At 45.7% G+C, this 27,610-nt stretch overlaps 1 protein-coding gene across 1 annotated transcript; it reads left to right on the forward strand.

Annotated features, from left to right (window-relative positions):
• Positions 1–1,384: 1,384 nt before the first annotated feature.
• Positions 1,385–27,367, forward strand: PWP1 (PWP1 homolog, endonuclein). Its single transcript, XM_068106746.2, has 15 exons — positions 1,385–1,497; positions 13,509–13,579; positions 14,279–14,385; positions 16,611–16,693; positions 16,827–16,923; positions 19,067–19,174; positions 19,381–19,541; positions 22,631–22,695; positions 22,843–22,939; positions 23,141–23,202; positions 24,028–24,139; positions 24,234–24,324; positions 25,376–25,497; positions 26,681–26,786; positions 26,956–27,367. Exons 1-15 carry the CDS (start codon positions 1,432–1,434, stop codon positions 27,051–27,053), a joined length of 1,446 nt encoding a protein of 481 aa, XP_067962847.2. The 5' UTR covers positions 1,385–1,431; the 3' UTR covers positions 27,054–27,367.
• Positions 27,368–27,610: the final 243 nt, after the last annotated feature.

Raw genomic sequence — 27,610 nt, forward strand, 5'->3', positions numbered from 1 at the left:
ACCTGAGCTGTTTTGTTTCAATAAAGCAACTCGGACGAATTCCGTCTTTGGTCGCGTCAATTCTTTCTACTCGCGTTGGAACGCAGTTCCTTCAGTAAAATGTTTCGATCCACATTGAGTTATACGGATGAGAGCACGGACAGTCCAGGTAAAACGTAAGGGACATACAGTGAGACAGGGGATCTCACTTCTCAGTTCTCAGAGCAAGGTAACAACTCCTCCTTTCGGTTCTTTTGGCACAGCAATTCGTTCCTTCAGCTTATGGCGGCGTTGGCAATGTAATGCGCGACTGTGCCTTTATACTCGTTTGAGGTCCGTCGATTAAACCAGATTGTGTGTATTTTCGTGCCGGTGTTTGACACAAGTACCTCAATCGACTTCTCCCAAAATGCTTCTTCAAGAAACGAAGACCAGAATAAGTGAGCGGTTTCACAAAACAGGTGTAAAATAAAAATGTGAAAGCTGCGTAATGGCGAACATTAAATAGCCGCAAAACCGATAATAAATGGTGGTTAAACAACCACGATGTGCCAAAGCAAAGGTAATTGTTAATTCAAAGGCAACATGAACAGCAAACGGGGTGGAAATGTGAAAGTTAACCGGAACCAAAGTAGGTTGAAGTAATAATTTATTAAACAAGTCAAGTGAATCCACTTGGATTCCGCCCAGGTTGGCACATGGAAATTATGATGTAGCATAATTATCATCTCGGGTCAAGATTTGAAATTATGCCATGGTTTTTGTAAAATTGCTACTAGTATTCACATTATGTACTTTCACCAAAACATACATCATCATAGAAACATACATAGAATTTGGGTCCTCTGGGTCATTTGGGTCCTCTGGGTCATTTGGGTCCTCTGGGTCATTTGGGTCCTCTGGGTCATTTGGGTCCTCTGGGTCTTCTGGGTCATTTGGGTCCTCTGGGTCATTTGGGTCCTCTGGGTCATTTGGGTCCTCTGGGTCATTTGGGTCCTCTGGGTCATTTGGGTCCTCTGGGTCATTTGGGTCATTTGGGTCCTCTGGGTCATTTGGGTCCTCTGGGTCATTTGGGTCATTTGGGTCCTCTGGGTCATTTGGGTCCTCTGGGTCCTCTGGGTCATTTGGGTCCTCTGGGTCATTTGGGTCCTCTGGGTCATTTGGGTCCTCTGGGTCATTTGGGTCCTCTGGGTCATTTGGGTCCTATATTCCTATCCTATAACATATATATCTCCTATAACCTATCCTATAAATATAGATTTGATGACGTCATGTTTACACATCTGAGCGACAGAAATGAGCGACAGAAACTAGCTTCACTTTTGAGCGCCCGAAATTCCCAGGCAAACGCTATAACGCACCAGGTTTACAACCTGTGCGTTAATAAATGATATTAGTGAGGACTGAGGGAGTGGGCGGGGCGTGACTCGCTAACCCGGAAGTGCTCGTACGATGGGGATTCACGTGCCGTGCTTAGCGTGGGTTCCGCGTGGATATGCGAAGAGGTCTCCGGACAAGGTATTCGTGCACGGACCGTACGGAAAGCACTTTATGTGAGGATTTTAACATTCAGTTGTGGGTATTAGAGGGCTCGAGGTGCCCGGAGCTGGTTTCGGTTTATAGCGGAGGAGGCCATTTGGTCCATCATATCAATTATCATGCCTGGGCCGTATCCACTCTCTATTTCATAACCTCATCAAGCTCCTAATCGTTAACATTACTAACCACTAACCCCATGAACATGTACAGTTGGGTAGTTTCGTTAGGGTATGGGAACATAACCTACGCTTCTTTGAGAGACCATTCCTTTTTTTTTTTAAATGTCTATGGTCTGAATGCAGACAAGACAGCCGGATATTACTTTATTAGATCCCCGTCTAAACGCCGACATACTCCAGGATGCAGCGCCCCCTGTCAGCACCGATTCGTAACGACGGCTCTCGTTTGATCCCATCGAGCGTTGAACCCACACTAGACCGAGCACGTGACCTGCTGAGGTCTCTGGGCTATTGAATGATAAGGTATTGATTATGGGCCACCACGTGGACGAAGTGATCACTGTGGTCAACACCTCGATATAAACATTGAATGTGGCCCAATCGTACAAAGGGACGATATAAAACACCGAGAATACAACAGGGGTAACTACAGTGTTATGAGGGAGAAGATGACTGACAGTAACAGCACTGATATATTTGCCAGAAAAGACTGAAGGGAATCTTGGAATGTGTTTAAGGAGCAACTTCTGAATGCAATTGACGAATTTGTTCCAATTGTCAAAAACGCTAGAGGACATTCAAAAAACAAAAAACAAATCTACACTACCAGTGGGACTCTTGGCACAACGAGACGCAAGCGTTGCACGTGGGACGGATTCACAGATTCTGGGTGGAGAGAAGATGACCGATACTACTACCAGCCTATGGTGAGTGACAGCTGATGTAAAGCAACTCGGAACCTTAACATGGAATATGGGACAAAACTCATCGATGATATGAAAGAGAATCCCAAGGATTTCTGGTGTTGTGTTAACTCAAAAGTAAAGCAGAAAATGTATCGGGTCTCTGAAGCTGGAGGACGGAATGGAAGTGACGACGGATAAAGACAAAGATGAAGTGTTCAACAAACTCTTCAGTAGTGTGTTCACCCATGAAGATTTCAGTGGAGGTGCCTACGTCAGGCCTGGGGATTTCAGATCTCATCGGTAACCGTTTTTCGGTTCCGTGATTTAAGTTTATGGGAACCGATGGGAAACAAAATTCCGGTTCCGTGCCCAAACCTAACGGGAAGCGATTTTTTTTCCTTTAGAATTTGTAAAGCAAAACATTTGTAATACAAAATTAAAAATGTAGTCTCCAATAATAAATCCTGTTTAAAATGTCAATGATATTATATTTATTTATTATTTATGGACTATTGTTGTTGTAAACTGTTATCAATCTTTATGTGTTAATATTGAAATTATTTGCATTTACAAAGTAATGTAGGCCTACCCAGTACTGATATAGGCCTAAGTATTTGTTAAATAAATTCTGGATTGGAACAAATGTACTGCAGTAGGTTCGGTTGTCAGTGTCTCCCTTTACCTTGTGAACATAGGTCACGCCGTTCACATCGTTTACAATCGCCGTCAATGGTGGACTGCTTATGCCCCGGCGCGATGCCTCCTTCCGTATGTCTGTGTAATGAGTAGCACATACTTTGCAGCGAAGCAATGTGACCAAGCCTTCCCCATCGCAAATCCGCTTCAAAATCGTCGCTGAATGACCATTTTCGTAATGTTATTAAGGCGACATTTTCGGGGTTTTTTTCGCTTCGCAACGGATGCCATTTTGAAACGGAAGTCTGTGATTTAGACCGATGCGCATGTCCGTCAAAGCGGAAGTCATATCGCGAACCTGAATGTGGGAAACGACATGCTATCTGCTTTGCCGGCCTAATTTTGTTGGTAATAAAACTAAACTTCTAAAATAGTTAGCTGAAAATCACACGTGAAGGTAAATACTACATCTTTTTGCCATATGCCTTAGTCACATATGATGCTGCCGCCGCACGGTTCTGCGGTCTGCGGTTTGTAGATGGGATTTTTACAAATCGTACGGCTTTGCGGGCTGCGGCAGCAGTGTTCACAAATGTTACGGCGTCCGCACGGCAATCGTAAAAGTCATGAAATCAAAATGCGTGAGGAGACCGCAAGGCGAACCGCGAGGCGCCCTCAAGGCAATCGCAAGGCGCCCGCATGGTTGTTGCGGCCGCCGGAACGGCATCTTGACGATCTGGCTGGTGTCACCAGGCAATATATACCTCTTCAGAAAGATGATCGTACGGCGGCCGTCAACTCACAGTTGCCGTTAGGCCATCGTACGGCAGCACTAAAGTCACTGCACGGCCGCCGTACGATATTTAGAACATCGTACGGCCATCTCACGGAGGCCGCAAGACCACCGTGAGGTGACAGTAAGGAGGCCTCACGGTTGTTGCGGCTGCCGTACCATTTTCTAGGCACACCAGACAGGGTAAAAACCGTGAGGTGACCTCAAGGTCACCTCACGGCAACCGTACAGTGACCTTGCGATACTACATGTGGTGGGGTTGCGGCCTACGGCCTAGCGATTTCCGAAAACAAGTTTAATGTCAAATTAAAAAAATCGTAAGCCCCTGCGACGAGCAAAAAACCTTGAGATCGCCTCACAGCTACCGTATCTACCGTGCGGCCACCACACGGTTATGGCAATTTTGGGGACTTACGGCCGCCGCCAACACGCCGCAGGCCATTTGTGACCGAGGCATTACACTGCCTTTCTGCGATGGGAAACGTACTTTCGGTTCCGTGTTTTTGCTATCACGTTACTGACACGCTACCGGTAACGATAGTTTCCATGAAATCCACAGGCCTGTACGTCTGATTGGCAGTTCAACAGGGCACACCTTAACAACATAAATATTACACCAAAAATGGTGAGAGAGAAACTCCAGATGTTAAGTGGGAGAAAATCAGTGGGGCCTGGTGGATTTGAACCTAGGGTCCTAGAGGAGTTGGCTAACGTTATATCCACTCCACCAGGAATTATCTTCAAGAAGTCGTTTGTTGAGGGAATACTTCTGGACGATTGGGGGGAAACAAATTTAATCCCGATCTTTAAGAAAGGAAATTGTCGACTGCCAGAGATTTGCAGGCCAATAAGCCTAACCTCAGTCGTAGGTAAAACCATGGAATCTATTGTGAGGGAAGCAGTGCTGCATCATGTCATCAATAATTACCTCCTCCATGGAGGCACAGCATGGTTTTACACCTGGTTATTCATGTTTCTCTCAGCTGATGTGGCAAATGGAGGAATGGACTGGGATGATCAATTCTGGGAAATCAATCGACGTCTTTTATCTGGACGTTAGCAAAGCATTCGATATGGCCCCGCATCGTCGCCTTCTTAAGAAAATCCAATCTTACGCATCAATGGCAAACCTCTGAAATGGATTGAGGCGTTCCTTGTAGGTATAACCCAACGTGTCACTCTTAATGTTGTTCACTCCGACTGGATTAGCATCAACAGCGGAGTCCCACAGGGAAGTGTTCTCGGTCCCCAGATCTTTGTGTTGTGCGTCAATGACCTGCCGACTGAGATACAGAACTCTGTCCAGATTTATGCTGATGACGCAAAGATCTATGGGGACGTCACAACCCGAGCACACTCAATATCATTACAGGAGGACCTAGACACAGCTGCAAGATCGGTCGATACTTGGCAACTTTCATTCAACCCAGCCAAATGTAATGCCCCCATTCCACTTATGCCGATTGGCCCCGATTAGCCCCGATCTCCAGGTCGGGAGCGATCGGGACACTTTGGGAAAAAACTGGTCATCTACGCTGTATCTACGTCCTAAGTACGCTCCGATTACGATCACTACGCTGTAACCACGCTCATCGTGGGTAGATCGGGTCCCTGAAGACCCGATCGAAGCCGTTTAGAGCCGCTGTGTTCCCGCTCGCGTACGCTGTAACCACGCTGCATTCGCGATTGCCGCCGCTCTGACACGATGCATTCCCGATCGCCGCCGATCTAAAACTGATCCAACGCCGATGCTGCCGATCTATTGCCGTTTCAACTACGTCATTCCCGACCAAACTGATCTAACTACGCTCTATTCCCATCTTTAAGCCGACTAAAAAGCAGATTTCAGGTCCCGATCCATATAAATAGGGCCCGATTTGCTTGCCGATCATCAGTATCGTCGAAGACAGCCATGGATCAACATCAGAGAAATGGCCGTCTGCAGCTCGCTCTACTTCTCCAACAATATGCAATTAATGAAAGAAGAACTGCTCAAGTGAGAAGAAGAATGAGAAGAAGAAGAAGAAGAAGAAGAAGAGCCCCTCAGTTCTGGGTCCGGCCATGGTTGACAGAAGGGTTGAGGGGATGAAAATGCATTGCAAAATGAAAGGTCTTCAAAATAAAAGCTAAAAATTTGACAAGTTTTTGCTGGGTAGAGGGGATCAAAGTTTGCATTCACTTAATTAAAAGGTCATAAAATTAAAAGCGGTAAAATTGATCATTAATAATATTTGTTTAACTTGTACCGCTTTTAATTTTAGACCATGGGGTTATTGGGCAATGCAATTTGGCTCATGCAGTTATCAATTCCACTTAACAACATGTTAACAACATTCCACTTAACAACTTAACAACAACATTGACAAAAAGTGTCGTGTCGAAATACTTGATCGGGTGAGGCCGATGCAATCCGGACCGATTTATATACAGCGGCTTTGATCGGCATTGGAGCGGGACGGATAGGTAACGATCGTCGTCGAAACGGCACAAGATAATCCTCCCGCTGCAACGACGCTGTAATCACGATCAAGCCGTTCTAACTACGATCAAGCCGTTCTAACTACGATCGTTCCGATGGACTACGTTGCATTCACGCTGTAATCACGATCAGTCCCGCTATTTCAGATCGGGATGGAAATTTTAAACATGTTAAAAAAATCGCCCCGATCTATTTTTTTGTCCCGATCGACAATGATCGAAGACGTTCCGTTTACGATCATGCCGATTGATCCCGTTCCAAATAGGATCGTTCCCGTTGTGCAGATCGGGGTCGATCGGCATAAGTGGAATGGGGGTATAAGGTTATGCACATTGGCAAGGGAAACCGGAATGAAACGTACTACCTCAAGGGAGAAGAACTAAAAGTTACACAGGAGGAGAAGGACCTTGGTGTTGTTGTAGACAACGAGATAACTTTCCACAGACATGTAGCTGCATCGGTCAACAAAGCCAATCTGATGTTGGGTCTTATCAAGAGGACATTTTCCAGCTTCACCAAGGAAACTTTCCCACTCCTCTTCAACTCCATGGTCCGTGCTCTCCTAGAATATGGAAATTTCTTTGGCATCCAAGATTTAAAGCGGACGCCGATAAGATAGAGAGGGTGCAACGGAAAGCGACAAAGCTCGTACCAGAACCCAGTCAACTCACATATCAGGAAAGACTCAGACAACTGGACATGTTCTCCCTTCACTCCAGGCGACACGAGGAGACATGGTTGAGGTTTACAAGATCATCAAAGGCTTAGTCGCCACGGATCCCGAGCACTTCCTTGTTCCAGCGATATCTGAAGCAACTAGAGGCCACACTCTGAAGTTGGGTAAGGAGAGGAGTTATCCGGCTCTACGAAATAACTGCTTCAGCCAAAGAGTAACAGAGAAGTGGAATAGCCTTCCTCAGTTCGTGGTAACTGCACCATCACTTCAATTATTTAAGAGCAGCTTGGACAAACATTGGTCTTCCTCTCATCAAATGTTACCATGACTACGGTACTCAACAACCATGCACAACTCAACAACCTCAATAAATTATGTTAAATTAATGTTAAACTAGTTGTGACTTATACCTACCTACCCCATCGATGGAATGATCGGAAGTTTAAACAGGATTAGTAATTGGCAGAGGGACATCACTGGGGTGATATTATTGGGGGTTGTAGGGTATGGAGTGCATTGGAGTGGTCAATTAATACCGACAGCACATTCACCTTTTGACAGGATCCTCTCAAAGAAGAGTGTGGTGGAGTGTCGCTTAAAGAAGGGGTGGTGGTTGTGGGGTTACCACATGAGGAGTGGATGATGTTCTTGTTACTAAATTCGGTGGTGGTGATGATCAGGTGACTAAATTATGTGGTGGTGGTGGTGGTTGTGGTGATAATCATGTTACTAAATATAATAAGGTGGTGCTGGTAGTGGTGATGATCAGGTTAATAAATTAGGTGGTGGTGATGATCTGGCTACTAAATGAGGTGGTGTTAGTGGTGATGATCAGGTTACCAAATGAGGTGGTGGCAGTGTTCAGTTTCATGAGAGGAATATAGGAAAGAACTTGACATCGGAACGGAATTGGTTCCACACTTCATAGGAAAAGGTGAGTGGAGGTGATTGCACAGGCCAGACCTATCACGAATGAGTAAAATCTCAATATGACGGTGTGTAGCCTCTATGTAGCCTGTGCAGCCTAAGTGGGTTGATGTGGGTCATGCAGTAGCTGCAACAACACCCATTAGAGGTTGTTAAAAAGGAGAGGTCTCCCTTTCAACCAGGTGAAGCTTTGGAAGACCTTTCTGGACTGTGTGACCATGGCTACCAAGAGGTAGAGATTAATGCTCCGTCACATTGTAAGTTAAGTATTTTCTTATGATGAACTGAGATGAACCACCGACTGCCTAGGTAGATGAACCAGCTCGATAGATGAACCACTGACCACCTTGGTAGATGAACCACCTATGACTTCGGTAGATGAACCAGCTCGGTAGATGAACTGCCCGACCGCCTCGGTAGATGAACCAGCTCGGCAGATGAACCAGCGACCACCTTGGTAGAAGCACCACCTAGTACCTCGGTAGATGAACCAGCTCGGTAGATGAACCAGCTCGGTAGATGAACTGCCGACCACCTCGGTAGATGAACCAGCTCAGTAGATGAACTGCCGACCACCTCGGTAGATGAACCAGCTCAGTAGATGAACTGCCGACCACCTCGGTAGATGAACCAGCGACCACCTTTGTAGATGAACCACCTACTACCTCGGTAGATGAACCAGCTCGGTAGATGAACTGCCGACCACCTCGGTAGATGAACCAGCGACCACCTCAGTTGATAAACCAGCTCGGTAGATGAACTGCGGACCACCTCAGTTGATAAACCAGCTCGGTAGATGAACTGCTGACCACCTTGGTAGAATTTTTATTTATTTTTTTGGATACTGAATCGAGGCTCGTGAAAGAGCTAACATTTATTTCACAAACAAATCAACCAGACAAACAAAATATACAAAAAGAGGGAGCGGAAGACAAGATGGGGAGAGAAGGGGAAGCACACAACCACAACATTTGAGAGCAGGGAGAAGTGTGGGAGGGAGAGGGCTTGGGGGGAGGAGGCGTGGGAAGGGGGGGGGGGGAAGGGAGAGGTATAAAACACAAGGGGACCGAAATTAGCGGGGGTAGAAAAGATCAAGGTTTTGGATGGGGGAGGATAAGAGATGGTGGTGAACAGCTGTTTTAAAGACCTGGAGGGTGGAGTGGGATTGAAGAGAGTGAGGGAGTTTGTTCCAGAGGCGGGAGAAAAGAGGAATGAAGGAGTGAAGGTGAGCAGAAAGTCTTTATTTTGGCAGTTTAACCATAAGAGGGTTGCAGGCAGATCTTGTGCGACCTGTAGGAATATTTGGGGGGCAGAGCCCAGAGAGAGCTGGGGGGGCAAGGCCAGAGAGGAGTCGGTAGAAGACGGAAAGACCACCAACCTGCCTGCGGTGAGTGAGTGAAAGGCCCTTGGAGTTAGCTTCATCGCGGGAGATTCCAATGATTCTGAACGCTTTGGTTTCAACAGCGTGAAGACGAGCTAGGTGTGAGGCAGGAGCACCAGACCAGAGGGGAGAGCAGTATTCCATAGAGCTGCGGATGAAAGCCTTGTATGTGGCGAGGAGCTCAGGTGTGCCAAGAAAGGACTTCGCACGATGGAGGATGCCCAGTCGGCGACTGTCTTTGGAGGCCAGATTTGAAATGTGGTTTTCCCAGGAAAGATCATGGCAAATAGTCAGACCCAAAAGCTTGAGTGACAGAACTTCTTGGAGAGGATTATTCAGAAAGTGGATGGGAGGGTTGTCCAGTCGGTCTTTTCGGAGAGACATCGTAAGAGTGTGAGATTTATCAGGATTGAAAGACATGTTCCATTTGTTTGCCCAGTCTGTGATTTTGTCCAGGTCTGCAGAGAGTGAGGAGGCTGCAGACTGCCGATCTGAGGGATGAGGAATGGAGCGACAGAGAGTAGAGTCGTCAGCAAAGAGATAGAGAGGATTTTCAAGAGAGTCAGAGAGATCATTGATGAAGACCAGAAAAAGCACAGGCCCCAGAACACTACCTTGGGGAACTCCAGCCTGAACAGGAAGAGGAGATGAGAGAAACCCATTCAGGGCCACACGTTGACTACGACCAGAGAGGAAGTCCGCCAGCCATGCGTGGAGATTTCCATGGATACCAAAGGAGGAGAGTTTGGTGAGCAGAGCAGGGTGCCAGACCGTATTGAAGGCACGTGAAATGTCAAGGGAGACAGCTCTAATTTCCTGTTTGGCGTTGAGGACCTCCATCCATTGTTGAGAAAGCAGAAGCAGCATGTCCAGAGTAGAGTGACCAGGTCTGAAACCAAATTGATGATCAGAGATCAAGCCATTGGAGAAGAGGAAAGATTTCATATCTGAAGCAATGATGGATTCCATGACTTTGCTGATAATTGGGAGAAGGCTGATTGGTCTGTAGTTGCTAGGATCTGTTTTTGCACCTTTTTTGTGCAAAGCGGTGATGTTGGCTGATTTCCAAGCAGATGGCAGATGACCTTGAGCAAAAGAGAGGGTGAAGAGAACAGAAAGAGGGAGTGAAAGAGCGGAAGAACATGATTTTAGGACCCGTGGGCTGATGCCGTCAGGACCAGTTGCAGAATCAGAGTCGAGGGTTGACAGAAACTTTTCCACCTTGTCAGGAGGAAAGGACACAGAGTCCAGGAGCAGCTGGGTACGACTGGGTATGGTGGGTACAGAGAGGGATGGGTTTGGGACACAAGATTTAGTGGCAAACACAGAGTTGAGGCATTCAGCTTTTTCACATGCGGAGTCAGCCGTTAAGCCGTTTGAGGTGAGGGAGGGGATGGAGGGGGAACAAACACCAGAAACAGATTTGACCAGACGCCACCAGGATTTGGAATAGGGAGACAGATAAGAGAGTTCGGTCTTGAGAACGGTGAGATATTGTTTCCTGGCTCTCCTGAGGGTGGACACGCACTTGTTTCGGGCTTTGTGAAAGGAAATGAGATTTCCTTCCGTTGGATTTGCTTTCCAGGAGACGAAAGCAAGTTGTTTCAGGGCAACAGACTCACCACAAGAATCCGTGTACCATGGATGGGAGGAAGGGTATGACAACTGAAGACGAGATGGGATAAATCTGTGCATGAGAGAGAGCAATTTACTTTGAAAGAATTCCCAGGATGAGTTGATGTCAGAGGCGGTAGAGATGGGAGACCAGTCCAGATGATTGATGGCTGCTTGAAGACCGTGCCAGTTGGCCTGAGTGAAATGCCAGACTCGTCGACGCTGAGGAGGCTCTCTGAGAATGGTCAGAGAGATGTCCACTTTGACAAGCACATGATCAGATGAGCCGATTGGAGCAGAAGAAGAGCAGCAGACATTTTCATGGAAGTTAGTCATAACCAAGTCCAGAAGAGAAGATGCTCCGTTGACTGAGATCCGGGTCGGGAAATTGACAGATTGTGTCAGTCCCAGTGAGTCGCAGAAGTCCTTTGCTGAAGAGCCATGGCTGGTGAGAGAGGTACCCACACCCAGCCAACTGGCATGGTGACAATTGAAATCACCACATATGAGGAAGAGATAGTTGGGATGGGTAGATAGAAGTTGGTCCATATTTTCAGACAGCGAGATGTAGATGGAGTCATCACTGTTTGGTGGACGGTACAACACACATATGAACAAAAGGTGGGAGCGAAGGGGAAGCCGTAGCCAAAGGTATTCCTGGGGGTGAGGTGGAGAGAGGGCAGTGGAGGGCGAGTGAGGAAGATAGTTTTTTATAAAGATAGCAACCCCACCTCCAGGACGAGGCTCACGTCTATCATACCGGAGGAGGGAGTAACCTGGGAGAGATACCAAGGCATCAGAGACATCATGAAGGAGGAAAGTTTCTGTTAAGCAGATCACATCTGGTTTGTCAGAAGCAACCTGTATGGAGAGATCAGTCAAGTTTGAGCGAAGGCCCCGGATGTTTGAGGTCCATACCATTAATGAAGAGGAAGGGGGAGCATCGTGTACAGAACAGGGGGGGGGAGGGGTAGGGTAAGATGTGGAAGAGGAGGAAGAGGTAGGGAGAGCTGTTGAAGGTGTGTCAGAGATTTCAGAATAGCTTGGAGAAAGGGAAGAATGGGGCGGACAAAAGGTTTGATGGAGATTGGGTGAGCCACAGTGAGGTGTTATTTGAGGAGGGGGAAGAGCGAGGCAGAAGGTTGGGGGAGATGAAGGTGAAAGTTGAAAGGGGGAAGAAGCAGGGATGATGCTTTGAGGAGGAGGGGTGAGAGGGGAGTCTAGGAGGGGAGGAGCGAGGGAGAGTCTCGGAGGGGAGGGGTGTGGGGGAAGTTTAGGAGGGAGGGGAGGGAAGGGGCAAGGGGGGAGATTTGAAAGGGATGGGTGATGGGGAGGATTTGGAGGGGAGGGGTGATGGGGAAGTTTTGGAGGGGAGGGGGGATGGGGAAGTTTTGGAGGGAAGGGGGGATGGGGAAGATTTGGAGGGGAGGGGTGAGATTGGATTTTGAAAAGTGTACGATTCATGGGAAATGAGCATTTTTTGCAAAATGAGTTTGAGACCTTCGAGTCAAAAATACGTTTGAGGACGCTGAAGGAGGGGTGGAGTTCTGAAGAGTTTAGGGAATGCAGAAAAGAGGAACTGTAAGAGATGGTATTATTTTTATTTTTTGGAATGAATAGATTTGGTGAGCAAGACGAAAGCATCCTTTTGTAGGAGAAGAAGAAAAAGGTGTTATAATAAAAGAGAGAAAATAGTTGTTCAGGGGAGAGATTATACATTTCTAACCACATGATCGCGAACAACGTGAACGAAGAACGAACGAACAAATAAGAACAACAAATAAACGAATTAGACCTGAGAAGGAAATATTTTTTTGGGGTTATTTTTTTTTTTGAGTCGAGATATTAAACAAGGAGGTATGGGGTGAACGACTGGGACGAAACAGAGAACGAAAATAATTGCAGCGCATTCGATGAACCGCTGAGAGAAAAACAAAACCACAAGGTCGGAGACGGTAGCCTAAGCCTACGAGTACTAGGCCTCAGAATACTCGATACGCATTAACCGACGATTGTGTATACATGTACGAAAAATTAGCACCGAAAATTTTCCTAAAGATACGCTATAGGTACACACACCGAAAGATAGATACAGTCTCGACAAAAACACAATTGTGAAAGATTACTTAGCTTCGAAAGCGTGAGCGCATGGAACAGCTTCGAAAAGACGTAACCTCGCCGTGATCTCGCGAGATCTCTTGAATCACCTCATGCTGCTTGTCCCGTCGTTTTAAACTGAATGAGCCAGCTTGGTGGATGAATCGGTTCATTAAATAAATCACCGACCGTCTAGGTAGGGGAACCGGTTCAGTAAATAAACCACCGACCGTCTAGGTAGAGGAACCGGTTCAGTAAATAAACCACCGACCGTCTAGGTAGAGGAACCGGTTCAGCAAATAAATCACCGACCGTCTAGGTAGAGGAACCGGTTCAGTAAATAAACCATTGACCGTCTGGGTAGAGGAACCAGGTCAGTAAATGAACTGCTGACTGCCTCGGTAGAGGAACCGGTAAGTCGTTTATCCCTGGACATCGTGCTTCACTTCTGAACTTGATGACACTTAATTTAAGTTAAAGCACCTCATCCTCCCCACCCTGAGGTGTTCCTTGTGTTTCCAGGTGGAGTTGAGCACCGAGGAGCTGCAGGTGTTGATCCATGGAGCAAGCACTCGGAATGAGTCGCTCGGACGGTGAGGAGGATCGGGATCGATCTTGTGGAAACGATTTTGTCACGAACATGACAGCTCTTGAGTAAAATGTTAAATACGTCACATCATCGAGCACAAGGGAAGATGTAAATACGCTAAAGCTATCTGGACCCGACCTGTACACCGCGCACTTATTGGCTGTGGGGTTTCCTCCCTCCATTCGGAAGGTTTTAAAGGCACGAAGAGATATTTGGGGGATAGCGAGTTTGATTACTATTGAAGGTGGACATGGAGCGAAGCCAAGGTACGATCATTTAGTGAGGAAGAACATGCGGATTAAAACCACGATGGGCGGTGTAATCATGGCCTCTTTTGAACGGAGTACACCTGTATTCATGGGTGCAATCATGATTTTCCTTTGAGGTGGGCTAAGCCTACCTCGAATTGAGTAAGTAGCAAAGGTCCACAAATTTCTAATCCAATCAGACAATTTTCTCCCATACTTGAGCCAAGGAGGGGGCACAAACCCCCTAAGCTCCGTCACCCCGGTTGCACCAATTCCTGTGCTAATTCTTCACCTGAAATCCCAACTCTTTGTGGCTCTCTGAATGTTCTTTGTCGAGTGTTTAATTTGTATTGTTAAACTAGAGATGGTTGATTAGCAGGTGTTGTACTTTCCCTGGTTGTTAGTAATGTGGTTGTATGCAGTTTATATTTATTTGGGTGGGATGGCGGTTGCAGCACGGAGCGAGAGGACGAGGAGCCGATGGAGGACATGGCAGGAGCATCAGGAGGGAATGGAGACAACGAGTTGGCAGAGTACGACCTGGATCATTATGATGATGACGGTGAGAGGGACCTGTTGAGAGGGTGGTGCTGGTTGTGGGTGATCGTCGATATAAAGAGTTTTTAACCTTCACTCGATTGAGTGTTACTGCGGCGTTTAAATCCTGGCACGGAGGTTGGGGAGGAATGGACTGGCGTTGATTTCACGGGTATCGCGTGTGATCCCTTTGACCTCTCAAGGAGTTTTCCTTTTCATAGACTTTGGACACAGCACTTCCTTTTTTAACGGAACGTTCCATCCTGTGCCCTTGCTGCTTGTCCCGTCGTTTTAAACTGAATTTGGAAATAGTGGAAACTCTAACACAATCAACTTCTATTCCTAAAAATGCAGAAATGCAATGGGGAACCTCGGAAACGTGATGGAGTGTGGGGATGGAGGTAGCTCGAGGGGAGGGGCCCTTGGGAAACTCAAAGGGAGGGGCCCCCTCAAAAACTCGGGTGGAGGGGCTCTTGGGATACTCGAGGAGAGGGGCTCCTCAAAAACTCGGGTGGAGGGGCTCTTGGGATACTCGAGGAGAGGGGCTCCTCAAAAACTTGGGTGGAGGGGCTCTTGGGATACTCGAGGAGAGGGGCCCCTCAAAAACTTGGGTGGAGGGGCTCTTGGGATACTCGAGGAGAGGGGCCCCTAAAAAACTCGGGTGGAGGGGCTCTTGGGATACTCGAGGATAGGGGCCCCTCAAAAACTTGGGTGGAGGGGCTCTTGGGATACTCGAGGAGAGGGGCCCCTCAAAAACTCGGGTGGAGGGGCTCTTGGGATACTCGAGGAGAGGGGCCCCTAAAAAGCTCGGGTGGAGGGGCTCTTGGGATACTCGAGGATAGGGGCTCCTCAAAAACTCGGGTGGAGGGGCTCTTGGGATACTCGAGGGGGGGGGGGGGGACCCTGGCACATTTGGGGTGGGGAGGAGGTCATGTGTATGTTCATGAATATCTACAAATCTTACAAAGTTTAGTTACATTTGTATTTAAAGTCCTTTTCACCTTAATTATACATTTTCACACTCGCTTGGCCTATAATACTCTTAATCTCTCGACTCGACCATGTTATTATCCTTATTATTATTATTATTTTGTAATAACATTAATAATATTATGTTACTATTATGCCATCATTATGCTATTTTTATTTGAATTAAATTAATTAATTTTTGGGTAGATTAATTTTTAATTCCTGTCAGTGTTTGGACCAGCGACTCTTAGCCTATACACCACATCAGTGTAAATATACATGTTAAGTCAAAACCTTCTCCAAATTTGCCTCAGGTGAGTATTAAACAATGCCAGCGACTGTTACGAATGAGATTATGCATCAAATAAAGGTAACATTTGGGCCCTAATCGTGTCGGTGGCAATATTTCACATCACAGTTGAAGCCATGGCTGGGAATAATCACATGCGAGACCCAAAGATACAAGTTATAAACAACCCATATATAATCCATGTATCATCTGATGGTTAGAAAAATCAGACAGGAAATGGGATACATCATTCATGCGTAAAGACTCACGAAAGCATCTTTATTAGCTGAAGATCATTGCAGCCAAGCTAGTGGCCTACCTAGAGGCCTAGCACGTCGAGACTGCTCGGGTCCGTTAGTCTTTGGTGGACGGCTGGACGCGATAAGGATGGAATGCCTCAAGGCCATCAGGTTTCCTCCAAATTAATTTCGCTTCAGTTTTAAATAACAGTAGCGAATATTAAAAAAGGTAATCGCACGTTGGACAGAATTGGCAGACTAATAGTTCATAGTTATAATGATTTTTACTTCCTTGAGGTGTGCCCCAAGAAATGCCACAAGAAGCTATGTATACACTTTAACACTGTGTCCGTCCATGGTGGAATCTCCCTTGGGATGGGGGCAAATGAAGTCGCTCCAATCTCCATCAAGTGACCCCTCATCCCGTGGCAAGTTTGGTTGAGATTGGATAAGTAATGACCGAATGTATCGCAGACAGACAGACAGAATGACAGACACACACCAAATTGTGTATTTTAATATAATAGAATGAATGAATATTATTCATTCATTCATTCATTCATTCATTCAATATAATAGAATGTTGGTGCTTGTGGTAACCACAAACCCACTGGTGCTCTAAACACCAAACCACCAGATTAAATTGATCTCGAAGCGTCATTGGGGACATTTGGTTTTTTTGTGGTTTTATTTAGCGTTTGCCTCACATGTGCCTGAATGTAAACTTTGTGGTTATTGATTTGTGTGGAACAGGCCCCGTGCAGATGGACAGCTTGGCAGGCCTGGCTGTATACAGCAGCAACAGCGATGACCCATACATCACATTGAAGGATACGGTCAGAATTGACAGTTCCAACAACAGACATCCATAACTTGATTTCACATTGATGTCCGCCCCTCGGGACGGAAGCGCGTGACCTTCCGCCGAGTGGACACCCACAATGCACTGAACTCTACTTGTCTAAACAGGACATCGATGACCGGGAGGACTTTGAAATTAAGGACACAGACAACCTGCTTCTTGCCAGTCGAGTACACGGTAACGAGTGCAGCCTCGAGGTGTACGGTGAGTTCTCTGGGTTATTGAAGGTTCTACCATGTTACAGAATGTGGGCAATTTTAACGTAAAGGCATTCACACTGAACCTACCATCCTGCCAGGGTCGGTACGAAAGTAATGCCCTCTTATTTACGGTTCTTTCAGAAAGTATTCACACCCCTTGATTTTTTCACATTTTGTTGTTACAACCTGATTTTAAAATGGATTAAATTGAGATTTTTTTGTCATTGATCGACACATAAAACCCCATAATGCCAAAGTCGAAATTTTTTTTTCTAAATTATTAATAATAAATACAGAAATATCTAATTGACATAAGTTTTAAGCTCTGAGTCAATACTTTGTAGAAGAGCCTTTGGCAGCGATTACAGCTTCAAGTGTTTTTGGCTTTGTCTGTATCAGTTTTGCACATCTGTATTTGTGGAGTTTCTCCCATTCTTTCTTGCAGATTTGCTCAAGCTCTGCCAAGTTGGATGGGGAGCGTTGGTGAATAGTAATCTTCATGTATTTCCACAGATTCCCATTGGGATTCAAGTCTGGGCTTTGGCTTGGCCTCTGAAGGACTTTCATGTCGTTCTGAATTTCTGAAGCCATTCCAGTGTTGCTTTGGCTGTATGCTTGGGATCATTGTCCTGTTTGTAACGTAAATCTTTGCTACAGTTTAAGGTCTGTCGCATTCTGAAGCAGGTTCTCCTCAAGGATTTGCCTGCATTTGGCTCCATTCATTAAATCCGCTTATCCTTACAACTCTCCCAGTCTCTGCTGCTGAAAAGCATCCCCATAGCATGATGCTGCCACCACCATGCTTCACGATACTGATGGTGTTAGATGCTTATGAGCTGTGCTCGGTTTCTGCCAGACATAGTGTTTTGTATTCGGGCCAAAGTTCAATTTTTGTCTCATCAGACCACAGAATCTTTTGCCTCATAATCTCAGTCTTTCACGTGCCTTTTTGCAAATCGCAGGTGTGCTGACATGTGCCTTTTTCTCAGGAGTAGCTTCTGTCTCGCCACTTTCCCATAAAGACTAAATTTGTGAAGTGCTGCAGACACTGGTGTCCTTCTGGCAGGTTCTCCCATCTCAGCCAATGAACTCTGTAGTTCTGTCAGAGTGGTCATTGGGTTCTTGGTCACCTCCCTGATCAAGGTCCTTCTTGCCCGGTTCCTCAGTTTGGTCGGACATCCAGCTCTAGTAAGAGTCTCGGTAGTTCCATATTCTTTCCATTTCCTAATGATGGAGCTCACTGTGCTCTTGGGAACTTTCAACACAAGAAACTGTTTTATACCTTTCCCCGGATCTAGGCCTCCTCACAATTCTCTCTCGGAGTTCTACGGACAGTTCCCTGGACTTCCTGGTGGAGTTTCTGCTCTAACATTCACTGTCTACTATGGGACCTTATATAGAAAGGTGTGTTTCTGTCTAAAACATGTCCAGTGAATTGAATTGGCCACAGGTGGACTCCAATCAAGTTGTAGAAACATCTCAAGGAAGACCAAAAGAAATTGGATGAACCTGAGCTCAATTTGGAGTGTCATAGTAAAGGGGTTCAATACTAATTGACTCAAGACATTTCAGCTTTTCATTTTTAATTATTTTGTAAAAATAATAAATCAAAAAATTCTACTTTGACATTATGGGGCATTATGTGTAGATCAGTGACATAAAATCTCAATTGAATCCATTTTAAATTCATGCTGTATCAACAAAATGTGAAACAAGTACAGATGCATTCAATGTACACCGCCCACATGCTAAATAAATAAATAACATATCCTCCAGCGCCCGACAATGTCGTCGTGCAGCACAGAGACAGTATTGGGAGGGAGAGGTGTACAATAATCGGTTGATTAATTGCGTAATTAAATAAATAATAATTGTAAAATAATTCATTTCTTAATCAATTGGAGGATAGCATACCTAAAGCACCAGTGTTTCATCCGCAGCTGTAACTTTTTGAAAATTAATTGAATAAATTTGAATGTGAAGTTGAACATTAAAGTGATTTGCAGTTGATGGAGACGTGGAGACAATAACTTGATGTTTGCATATTCCCTGTAATTTACATTGCAATTATATAAAGTGAAAAATAAAATGAGGCATTATTTTTGTACCAACCCTCCTGCATTCCGACCACGTTTAACTGTTTTTAGTTTACAATGAGGATGGCGACTGCCTCTACGTCCACCGTGACATTCCGCTCTCCTCGCACCCACTCTGCCTCGAAACCCTGACATTTGACCCTACTTCTGACTCAACCGGTTAGTTTACACTTTCCACACTTTATTCTGATCTTGCACTCAATCAATACTTGTTTTAATGCTTCTATTCTTTCATTTGAGGAAAGACAGAACATTATTGAAACGAGGTGTTTGCAGAGTTAAACGGCCAGCAGGGTGAGTGTTCACACACCATTGGGCACGATCATTGTCCGGTCCACTTTGCGCATCCTGCCGACCACCCGCAGGCTGCATGGTGGCCGTAGGAACGTTGGATCCCGTCGTGGATATTTGGGATCTGGACATGGTTGGTGGTTTGGAGCCAAACGTCTCACTTGGAACGAAGAAGAAGAAGAAGAAGGAGGGGAAAAAGAGGATGACGCAAGAAGAAGGAAACGCATCCAATGAGGTGAGGATATTTAGTCTCAGGGCTTCGTTTTACGATGAGTAAAGTTTTTGTACATTGAGGATGAAGTACACACATTCATAGTTTGGATTTCCAGGGTTCAAAGGTCAAAATGAAGCATAGGACGTTGTATCCAAAGTCTAGGCTCATGGAAGAGCGAGGTGACAGAGTGTAGAAGGCCACACACTGACGGGCACAGTGGGAGACGAGATGGATGCAACAGGGGAAAGAACACACGGAAGGAGAGAGAGAAGGACGGGTTGGTTTTCTTTTAAGGACGGGTTTAAACAACCCGAACGAAACATCGCAGGTAGATGGTGGAGATTAGGATTCGGGTTAACAGGCATATAAAAGATAACGGGTGTAGAATTCAGGTTGATAGGGTTATAAAAGATAACGGGTGGGATGTATGATTCAGGTTGATAGGGTTATAAAAGATAACGGGTAGGGATTTAGGATTCAGGTTAATAGGGATATACTAGATAACGGGTGGGATGTATGATTCAGGTTGATAGGGTTATAAAAGATAACGGGTAGGGATTTAGGATTCAGGTTAATAGGGATATACTAGATAACGGGTGGGATGTATGATTCAGGTTAATAGGGTTATAAAAGATAACCGGTAGGGATGTAGGATTCAGGTTAATAGGGATATACTAGATAACGGGTGGGGATGTAGGATTCAGGTTAATAGGGTTATAAAAGATAACGGGTAGGGATGTAGGATTCGGGTTAATAGGGATATACTAGATAACGGGTGGGATGTAGGATTCAGGTTAATAGGGATATACTAGATAACGGGTGGGGATGTAGGATTCAGGTTAATAGGGTTATAAAAGATAACGGGTAGGGATGTAGGATTCGGGTTAATAGGGATATACTAGATAACGGGTGGGATGTAGGATTCAGGTTAATAGGGTTATAAAAGATAACGGGTGGGATGTAGGATTCAGGTTAATAGGGTTATAAAAGATAACGGGTGGGATGTAGGATTCAGGTTAATAGGGTTATAAAAGATAACGGGTGGGATGTAGGATTCAGGTTGATAGGGTTATAAAAGATAACGGGTGGGATGTAGGATTCAGGTTGATAGGGTTATAAAAGATAACGGGTGGGATGTAGGATTCAGGTTAATAGGGATATACTAGATAACGGGTAGGGATGTAGGATTCAGGTTGATGGGGATATAATATATAACGGGTAGGGATGTAGGATTCGGGTTAATAGGGATATAATAGATAATGGGTAGGGATTTAGGATTCAGGTTGATAGGGTTATAAAAGATAACGGGTAGGGATGTAGGATTCGGGTTAACATGGATATAAAAGATAACGGGTAGGGATGTAGGATTCGGGTTAACATGGATATAAAAGATAACGGGTGGGGATGTAGGATTTGGGTTAACATGGATATAAAAGATAACGGGTAGGGATGTAGGATTCGGGTTAACATGGATATAAAAGATAACGGGTGGGGATGTAGGATTCATGTTAACATGGATATAAAAGATAACGGGTAGGGATGTAGGATTCGGGTTAACATGGATATAAAAGATAACGGGTAGGGATGTAGGATTTGGGTTAACATGGATATAAAAGATAACGGGTAGGGATGTAGGATTCGGGTTAACATGGATATAAAAGATAACGGGTGGGGATGTAGGATTCGTGTTAACATGGATATAAAAGATAACGGGTAGGGATGTAGGATTCGTGTTAACATGGATATAAAAGATCATGGGTAGGGATGTAGGATTTGGGTTAACATGGATATAAAAGATAACGGGTAGGGATGTAGGATTCGGGTTAACATGGATATAAAAGATAACGGGTGGGGATGTAGGATTCGTGTTAACATGGATATAAAAGATAACGGGTAGGGATGTAGGATTCGGGTTAACATGGATATAAAAGATAACGGGTAGGGATGTAGGATTCGTGTTAACATGGATATAAAAGATAACGGGTAGGGATGTAGGATTCGGGTTAACATGGATATAAAAGATAACGGGTGGGGATGTAGGATTCGTGTTAACATGGATATAAAAGATAACGGGTAGGGATGTAGGATTCGGGTTAACATGGATATAAAAGATAACGGGTAGGGATGTAGGATTCGTGTTAACATGGATATAAAAGATAACGGGTAGGGATGTAGGATTCGGGTTAACATGGATATAAAAGATAACGGGTAGGGATGTAGGATTTGGGTTAATATCTATTATTATTGATATTCGGAGTGTCTATCAGCCGCTTTGCTGTTCACCGACGGGTTTCATCAAAGGACGGACAGCAAGTTGTACTTCACAAACACATTGCGTGTCTATCTGTGAATAGCAAGTTGTACTTCACAAACACATTGTGTGTCTATCTGTGAATAGCAAGTTGTACTTCACAAACACATTGCATGTCTATCTGTGAATAGCAAGTTGTACTTTACAAACACATTGCGTGTCTATCTCTGAATAGTACGGAACTCCTTCCGTATAGCACGGAACTCCGTACTTTTGTAACGACCCATACGGAGGTTTCCATGTTTTTTGGGGAATTGTGGTGCTATTCCGATAAGCTGATTCGTTTCTTCACTGTGTAGATTTGCGTCGATGTTATGTGGGTACAAAAGCTTTGAATCGCGTTACGGTGATCAGAGGTCTGCCAGGCAGGAGAACGTGTGTCTACGTCGGTAAATATGAAAATAGCATCCATTGTGGATTTTCCCATCGCTGTTCCCTCCTATGAACTGCACGGAAAATACCGAAGTGCCATCTTTACATCTTTAGATTGCGTGAAGTAAAGACGCGATTCCGCTGCACACGTGTACAAAACCTGATGATGTCTGTTGGTCGCAGTGAAGTTGTGTGTGTGCGTGTGCGTGTGTGTCACACACATACACACACCTGGAGTGTCACGTAATGGTCTCCTCGAGGAACATGTGACCTCGAGGAATCGGGGAGGTATGGAAGAGTGAGAGTGAGACTGATGGAGCCTTCAATGGTTTATTCTACCTCTCAGGTCTCCAAGTCAAGTAAATACTTTCGTTTTATCGTTGATGAAGGTGAGACATGGCATTGACTGTAAACATTGTCCACGTAGGACAAGTCAGATGGTGAGGGTCATACAGACGCTGTGTTGGACCTGGCCTGGAACCCGCTAGTGAGGTGAGCGTGTTCACCTTTCTACCGTCGTTGATCAAGGTCAGAGTGTAATTGTGGTGAGTGAGGATGTATTTGGAATCTGGAGTTCCTTTGGCTGTGTGACACATGTCCTTGCATCCTTTCCTGAAGCGATGTGTCATGATGTGCTAGGACCGTGCTGGCGAGTGCCTCCGCTGATCATTCGGTGCTGCTATGGGACCTGAAACAGGGCCGGCAAGCAGGAAAGCTCACCCAACACACGGACAAGGTGTGTGTCGCTGCTGAAGGTCTTCCTCGATGGTGCAGGCTACCTATTTAATGATAGGAGGTCTGATGCACAGTGCGCTGTAATTTCTTCACCATTTTCTCGGATAAGGACTTTGAGGTAATGATCGGGAGTATATCCATCGGTTGTTAAGAGTCGTCGGGTGGAACGGTTGTTCTAATAGGTGTGTGTGGTGGTGTGCAGGTGCAGACGCTAAGCTGGCACCCTTTTGAAGCGCAGACCCTGCTGTCCGGCTCTTACGACAGGTCAGTGAACAACTTACCGCGTATCGGCTCCGATCCAGACGCCTTCCCATTAAATATGGATTTGGATACCACACTGGTGAGCAGCATTGGTAATTTCATCAAGATCCACATAAACACGGACACGGATAACCACGCGAGATCATGTTAGCCATCGGATCATGAGAATCGTCAATGCATCCTGCCAATGTTTCATCGTCTTTCATGTCCAATCGCCATTGAGTGCAAATAATGGACAGTTAGAAACATCTTTCCGGGAGCGATGAAGCCCAGGAAGAACTGAGTTCAATGAGCTGAAGGAAAGACCCTTAAACCCAAACTCTAGTCACACCAAGTAAAATGTAAAATGTAAAAACCAAGTAAAATGGCATCGCTTGTGCTTCGTCGTTCTCTTAACACCTAACACGGTTATTTTCCATCACTGAACCGTAGAACAAAACCTTTTTGGGTTAATATGGTGAACAAATTTAAAACACTTAGTCTGGTTTAAGTACCTTGGCAGGTGTTCATGATCAGGGCCTACCAGTGACCCGGTGTTTGGCCAAGAGGACACTTGGAATTGCCTCGTGTCTACATTTCCTCGATTGTTGTGTGTAAGAGATTAAATTGTTGTTTGATAAACATCAAATGGTCTTGTTTCACCAGAACCGTTATAAGGTCGTTACGGGATTGAACCTTCAGACCTAGTTATTGTCGATTTGGGGGGTGACCGTGACAAGGTTATGGAATTGAGGCTTTGGGCTTTAGGCCATTGTGCTGAACGGGTTTCGCCGTTTCTCAAAGTCTTCTATCCATCAAGTGTCCATTTTTGTCTATTTGTGTTCACAGACAAGTCATGGTGTACGACTGCCGCAGTCCCACCGAGAGCCATCGACTCTGGAGGTTCAGTGGGGAGATAGAGCATGTCATCTGGAATCACTTCTCACCTTTTTACTGCCTTGTACGTTTGGGGATGAGGGGAGGGGGAAGTGCGATGAACCGAGGTGGGGGTGAACGAGCTGAAGCTTGATGCCCAACTTCCTCCCTCTTGCCAGGCGAGTACGGATGATGGCTTCGTGTACTGCATGGATGTACGAGCTGACAAGCCGGTGTTCACACTGCGCGCACACGATAAAGCCGTTACCGGTATGTGTGTGTCATGTGCACGTGAGTGGTGGGGAACAGGCCCAGGGTCCATCATGATCATGTGATCAGTGATGTAACTGTGTGAGGGACCATGAAAGGATCCTCAACGAGCATTTGCAAGGTTTGTATGTTTTTTGTTCAAGATTGTATTGTTGGAGAGACGTATCCGTTTTCACGTTGTTGAAATGGATGGACAAACGTGCGACGTGGACCAAATCGCCGCACAGCGGACGAGACAATATTGGCCCGCAAGATGGAGGTCACCGAACCCAGATTTGCATCTGCGGCCAATGACACCATGTGATTTTGTCTCTACGGCCATATGCATGTCCATTGACTTTTGCTACTTTACTGTACGTTGGACTCCACTCTGACGTTCCAGGTTCTCGTGACTATGTTGGACTTAAAGACGAACTTTGAACCATGAAATAAATAAATAAAAGATTTGTTTATCTGCAGAAATTCTGCCGATTGAGGAGATCAAGATGGAACTATTATTGAGGAGAGCGATCACATGGTGTTTCCACAATGGAAGTCTTTGGTAAACTTGCTTCCTGTCCCAACATCTAGATTTTGTCCTTCATCTTCCTCTATGGAATCTGCTCACAATGAGCAAATGAGTCGAAAAACGTTGTGCACTCTTTCCATGGTCCCTCACGTTTGACTGCACTTCCACCAAGGGCCAGATGTGTGCTTGTAAAGGGACCAATCAATGCTCGTGGTGTTGCACCGACGTATACAAAATACTCGCGGTGGCTCGTACGATGTTCAAATTGTCCTGTTACATTGGCATTTTGTAGAAAACACCTTAACCTGAACAAATAACACACAATGCGCACTATCCCAGCCACCGAGCCGGGGTAAACTGGGACTATTTTCCTTTGTTTGTGTATCCTCCAGAACATGGTGACTGGAATTGGTGTCGTATAAAAACGTCACTAATCAACTTTGTGTGAAGGTTCTCTCAATACGTTGTCGTTGTTCCGAATGATGTTCCGTATTTTTCACTCTTCATCGATTGTTGATCCCATCCCTCGATCACCCATCCTAGGCCTGGAGCTGAGCAGTCAGGTTCGCGGCTGCCTTGTAACAGCATCTAGTGATCGGTGCGTTAAGGTGTGGGACATCCTGGAGCAGCGGCCTAGCCTGGTCCAGTCTAGAGATATGAAGATGGTGGGTTGAGCATTAGCCACGTCACCTCCCTCACTTTGTCTAATTTCCTCATTCATTGCTAATAATTCATCCCTCACTACCTGTCATCCCTCACTACCTGTCATCCCTCACTGCCCACCCTTCATCCCTCTTTGCCCACCCCTCATTCCTCTTTGCCCACCCCTCATTCCTCTTTGCCCACCTCTCATTCCTCATCCCTCGCTGCCTGCTCCTTCTGTCTGTTCATGTAGACTGTAGAGACTCATAGTGTGCTTTAGATGCAATTGTGACCCTTATTTTTTTTTTCCTTGGTTTAACCTAATTACCCAATCTTTTACATTTAGTGGTGCATCACAGAGTTCCCCTCCGAGCCTTAGCCGGTGGATGTTTCTACCAGCCCCCCCCCCCTCCGCTTCCCCCCGCCCCACCCCTCTGGTATTCCTTGATTGGAACTCTCCATAAGCCAGAAATAGCAACCCCAGCTGGGACAAGCTATTGATGTAGGTTTCCTGCAACTCGTTACTCACCACCTCCCCCTCCTACTCACCACCTCCCCCTCCGGGAGAATCTCCAGTCTTTATGAAAGCGGAGCTTGGAACATGAACTGGGCCCCACCTTCTACTGAGGCTGAACCTTAGGCCTAGTTTTGTCGAGCTGTCTCATAGTGTAAATTCTCGCTACCAGAGGTAGCTCCAACTTGAGAGTTGTTTTTTCCCCAATTCGGAGCTGCGATTCCACATCATTTATAGTCTCAGGCAAGGGATGTTTGTAACTTTATTTGACACGGATTTCCCCATCACGTGACCTACATGACGTTTTACCTTTAATAGTTGTGCCAATTAGAGAAGGAAGTATCATTACCTGACCCTTTGTTTCTTATCACCACCTTTTTAATCTGGGTTAAATGCAGACTAAATGGGATCCGACTACAAAATGTAATTGAGGTGTTTGACAGGTAGGTACACCACGAGACGTACATCGTCCTTCAGAGACATCATTAAGCCTGCTGTCCCAGATGCTCACACTTGATGTCACGGATCCTACATGACCTTTTCAAAAAACTAGGCCATAATTCATGCCCAATTCATGCTGTTTCCTAAGGAAACGTATTCATTGTCCAGGAAACGACTTTGGTAGCACGGATGCTCCTACCGGAGAACGCTACTTATCAGAACGCGTACCTGGTTGTGGTGTGGTCTTTCAGGGTGCGATATACTGTGGAGCGTGCAATCCAGATTCACCTTTTGTGATGGCATTTGGAGGACAGAAGGGTGGTGTCCGCGTATTGGACCTCATGAACAACCCTTCCGGTAAGTGACCACTCATAATGACCCGTCCACCACACTGACTTTGCACCTGTTTCCTTCAAAAGGCCGTTGCAAGATTTGTTTTTGGTGAACTCACCTGCGAGTCCGTTGCATTAGGTGTGGATGATTGTAAAACCTTTTCTTTTCACTCCCGTTCCCTAACCCTTGCTAGTTCGTGATGCCTTTGGCTCCAGGGAGCGATTGGTCATGAAGACTCCCGCCGACTCTGTGGTTCAGAACAACCGCACAGACGACCCCAGCACGAGATGAGCCGCATCGGGGTGGATTGATGGACTCCTGGGCAGAGTGGTGCAAAAGGAGCCATCACCAACTTGGTTTACTTCTTACTGGTGTGAGTCATGGCAGGTGTACATGGGGTTAGGTTGGGGGAGGGGGTGATAAACGGAACAGATTGTTTCAGATGAAGGGAAGTGCTTGAGGGCACAGTGAGCAAAGGAGATGATTGGCTGGTGAGATAAATATGCCAACACCACCTGTCTGTTGTGGTGAGGGACTGACGTGTTTGTTCAAAGTGAGGCCAAAGACTGGCTTTGTGTATATTAAAATACTTTGTTCCAAACTTCCTCAATATATTTTTTCGTCCTTTTTTTAAATTTAATTTATTTATAAATAAAGAAATAAATAAATATCATCTTTTCCTCCTCTTCCCTTTATAAGGGGTTTGGTCCAATGGCACCACACACCTGCCTTGCCTTGACCACGATACTCCTCCTCTCCTCTGTCCTCACCTGACTCTTTCCATTCTCCAACCACCTCCACCTTACTGATATCCCTCGACTGTGGTCTACCTCTTTTCCTACTACCTT

The sequence above is a fragment of the Myxine glutinosa genome, chromosome 1 (assembly GCF_964187855.1).
Source record: "Myxine glutinosa chromosome 1, kmMyxGlut1.1, whole genome shotgun sequence".
Classification (NCBI taxonomy): domain Eukaryota; kingdom Metazoa; phylum Chordata; class Myxini; order Myxiniformes; family Myxinidae; genus Myxine; species Myxine glutinosa.

What these genes read in the sequence shown, in the direction of transcription:
- PWP1 (XM_068106746.2), top strand. Translation starts at nt 1,432, where the DNA reads ATGGGGATTCACGTGCCGTGCTTAGCGTGGGTTCCGCGTGGATATGCG. An exon ending in CGGAATGAGTCGCTCGGACG is followed by an intron (nt 13,580 to 14,278) that starts GTGAGGAGGATC and finishes TGGCGGTTGCAG; the next exon opens with CACGGAGCGAGAGGACGAGG. An exon ending in TCTCACCTTTTTACTGCCTT is followed by an intron (nt 24,140 to 24,233) that starts GTACGTTTGGGG and finishes CCCTCTTGCCAG; the next exon opens with GCGAGTACGGATGATGGCTT.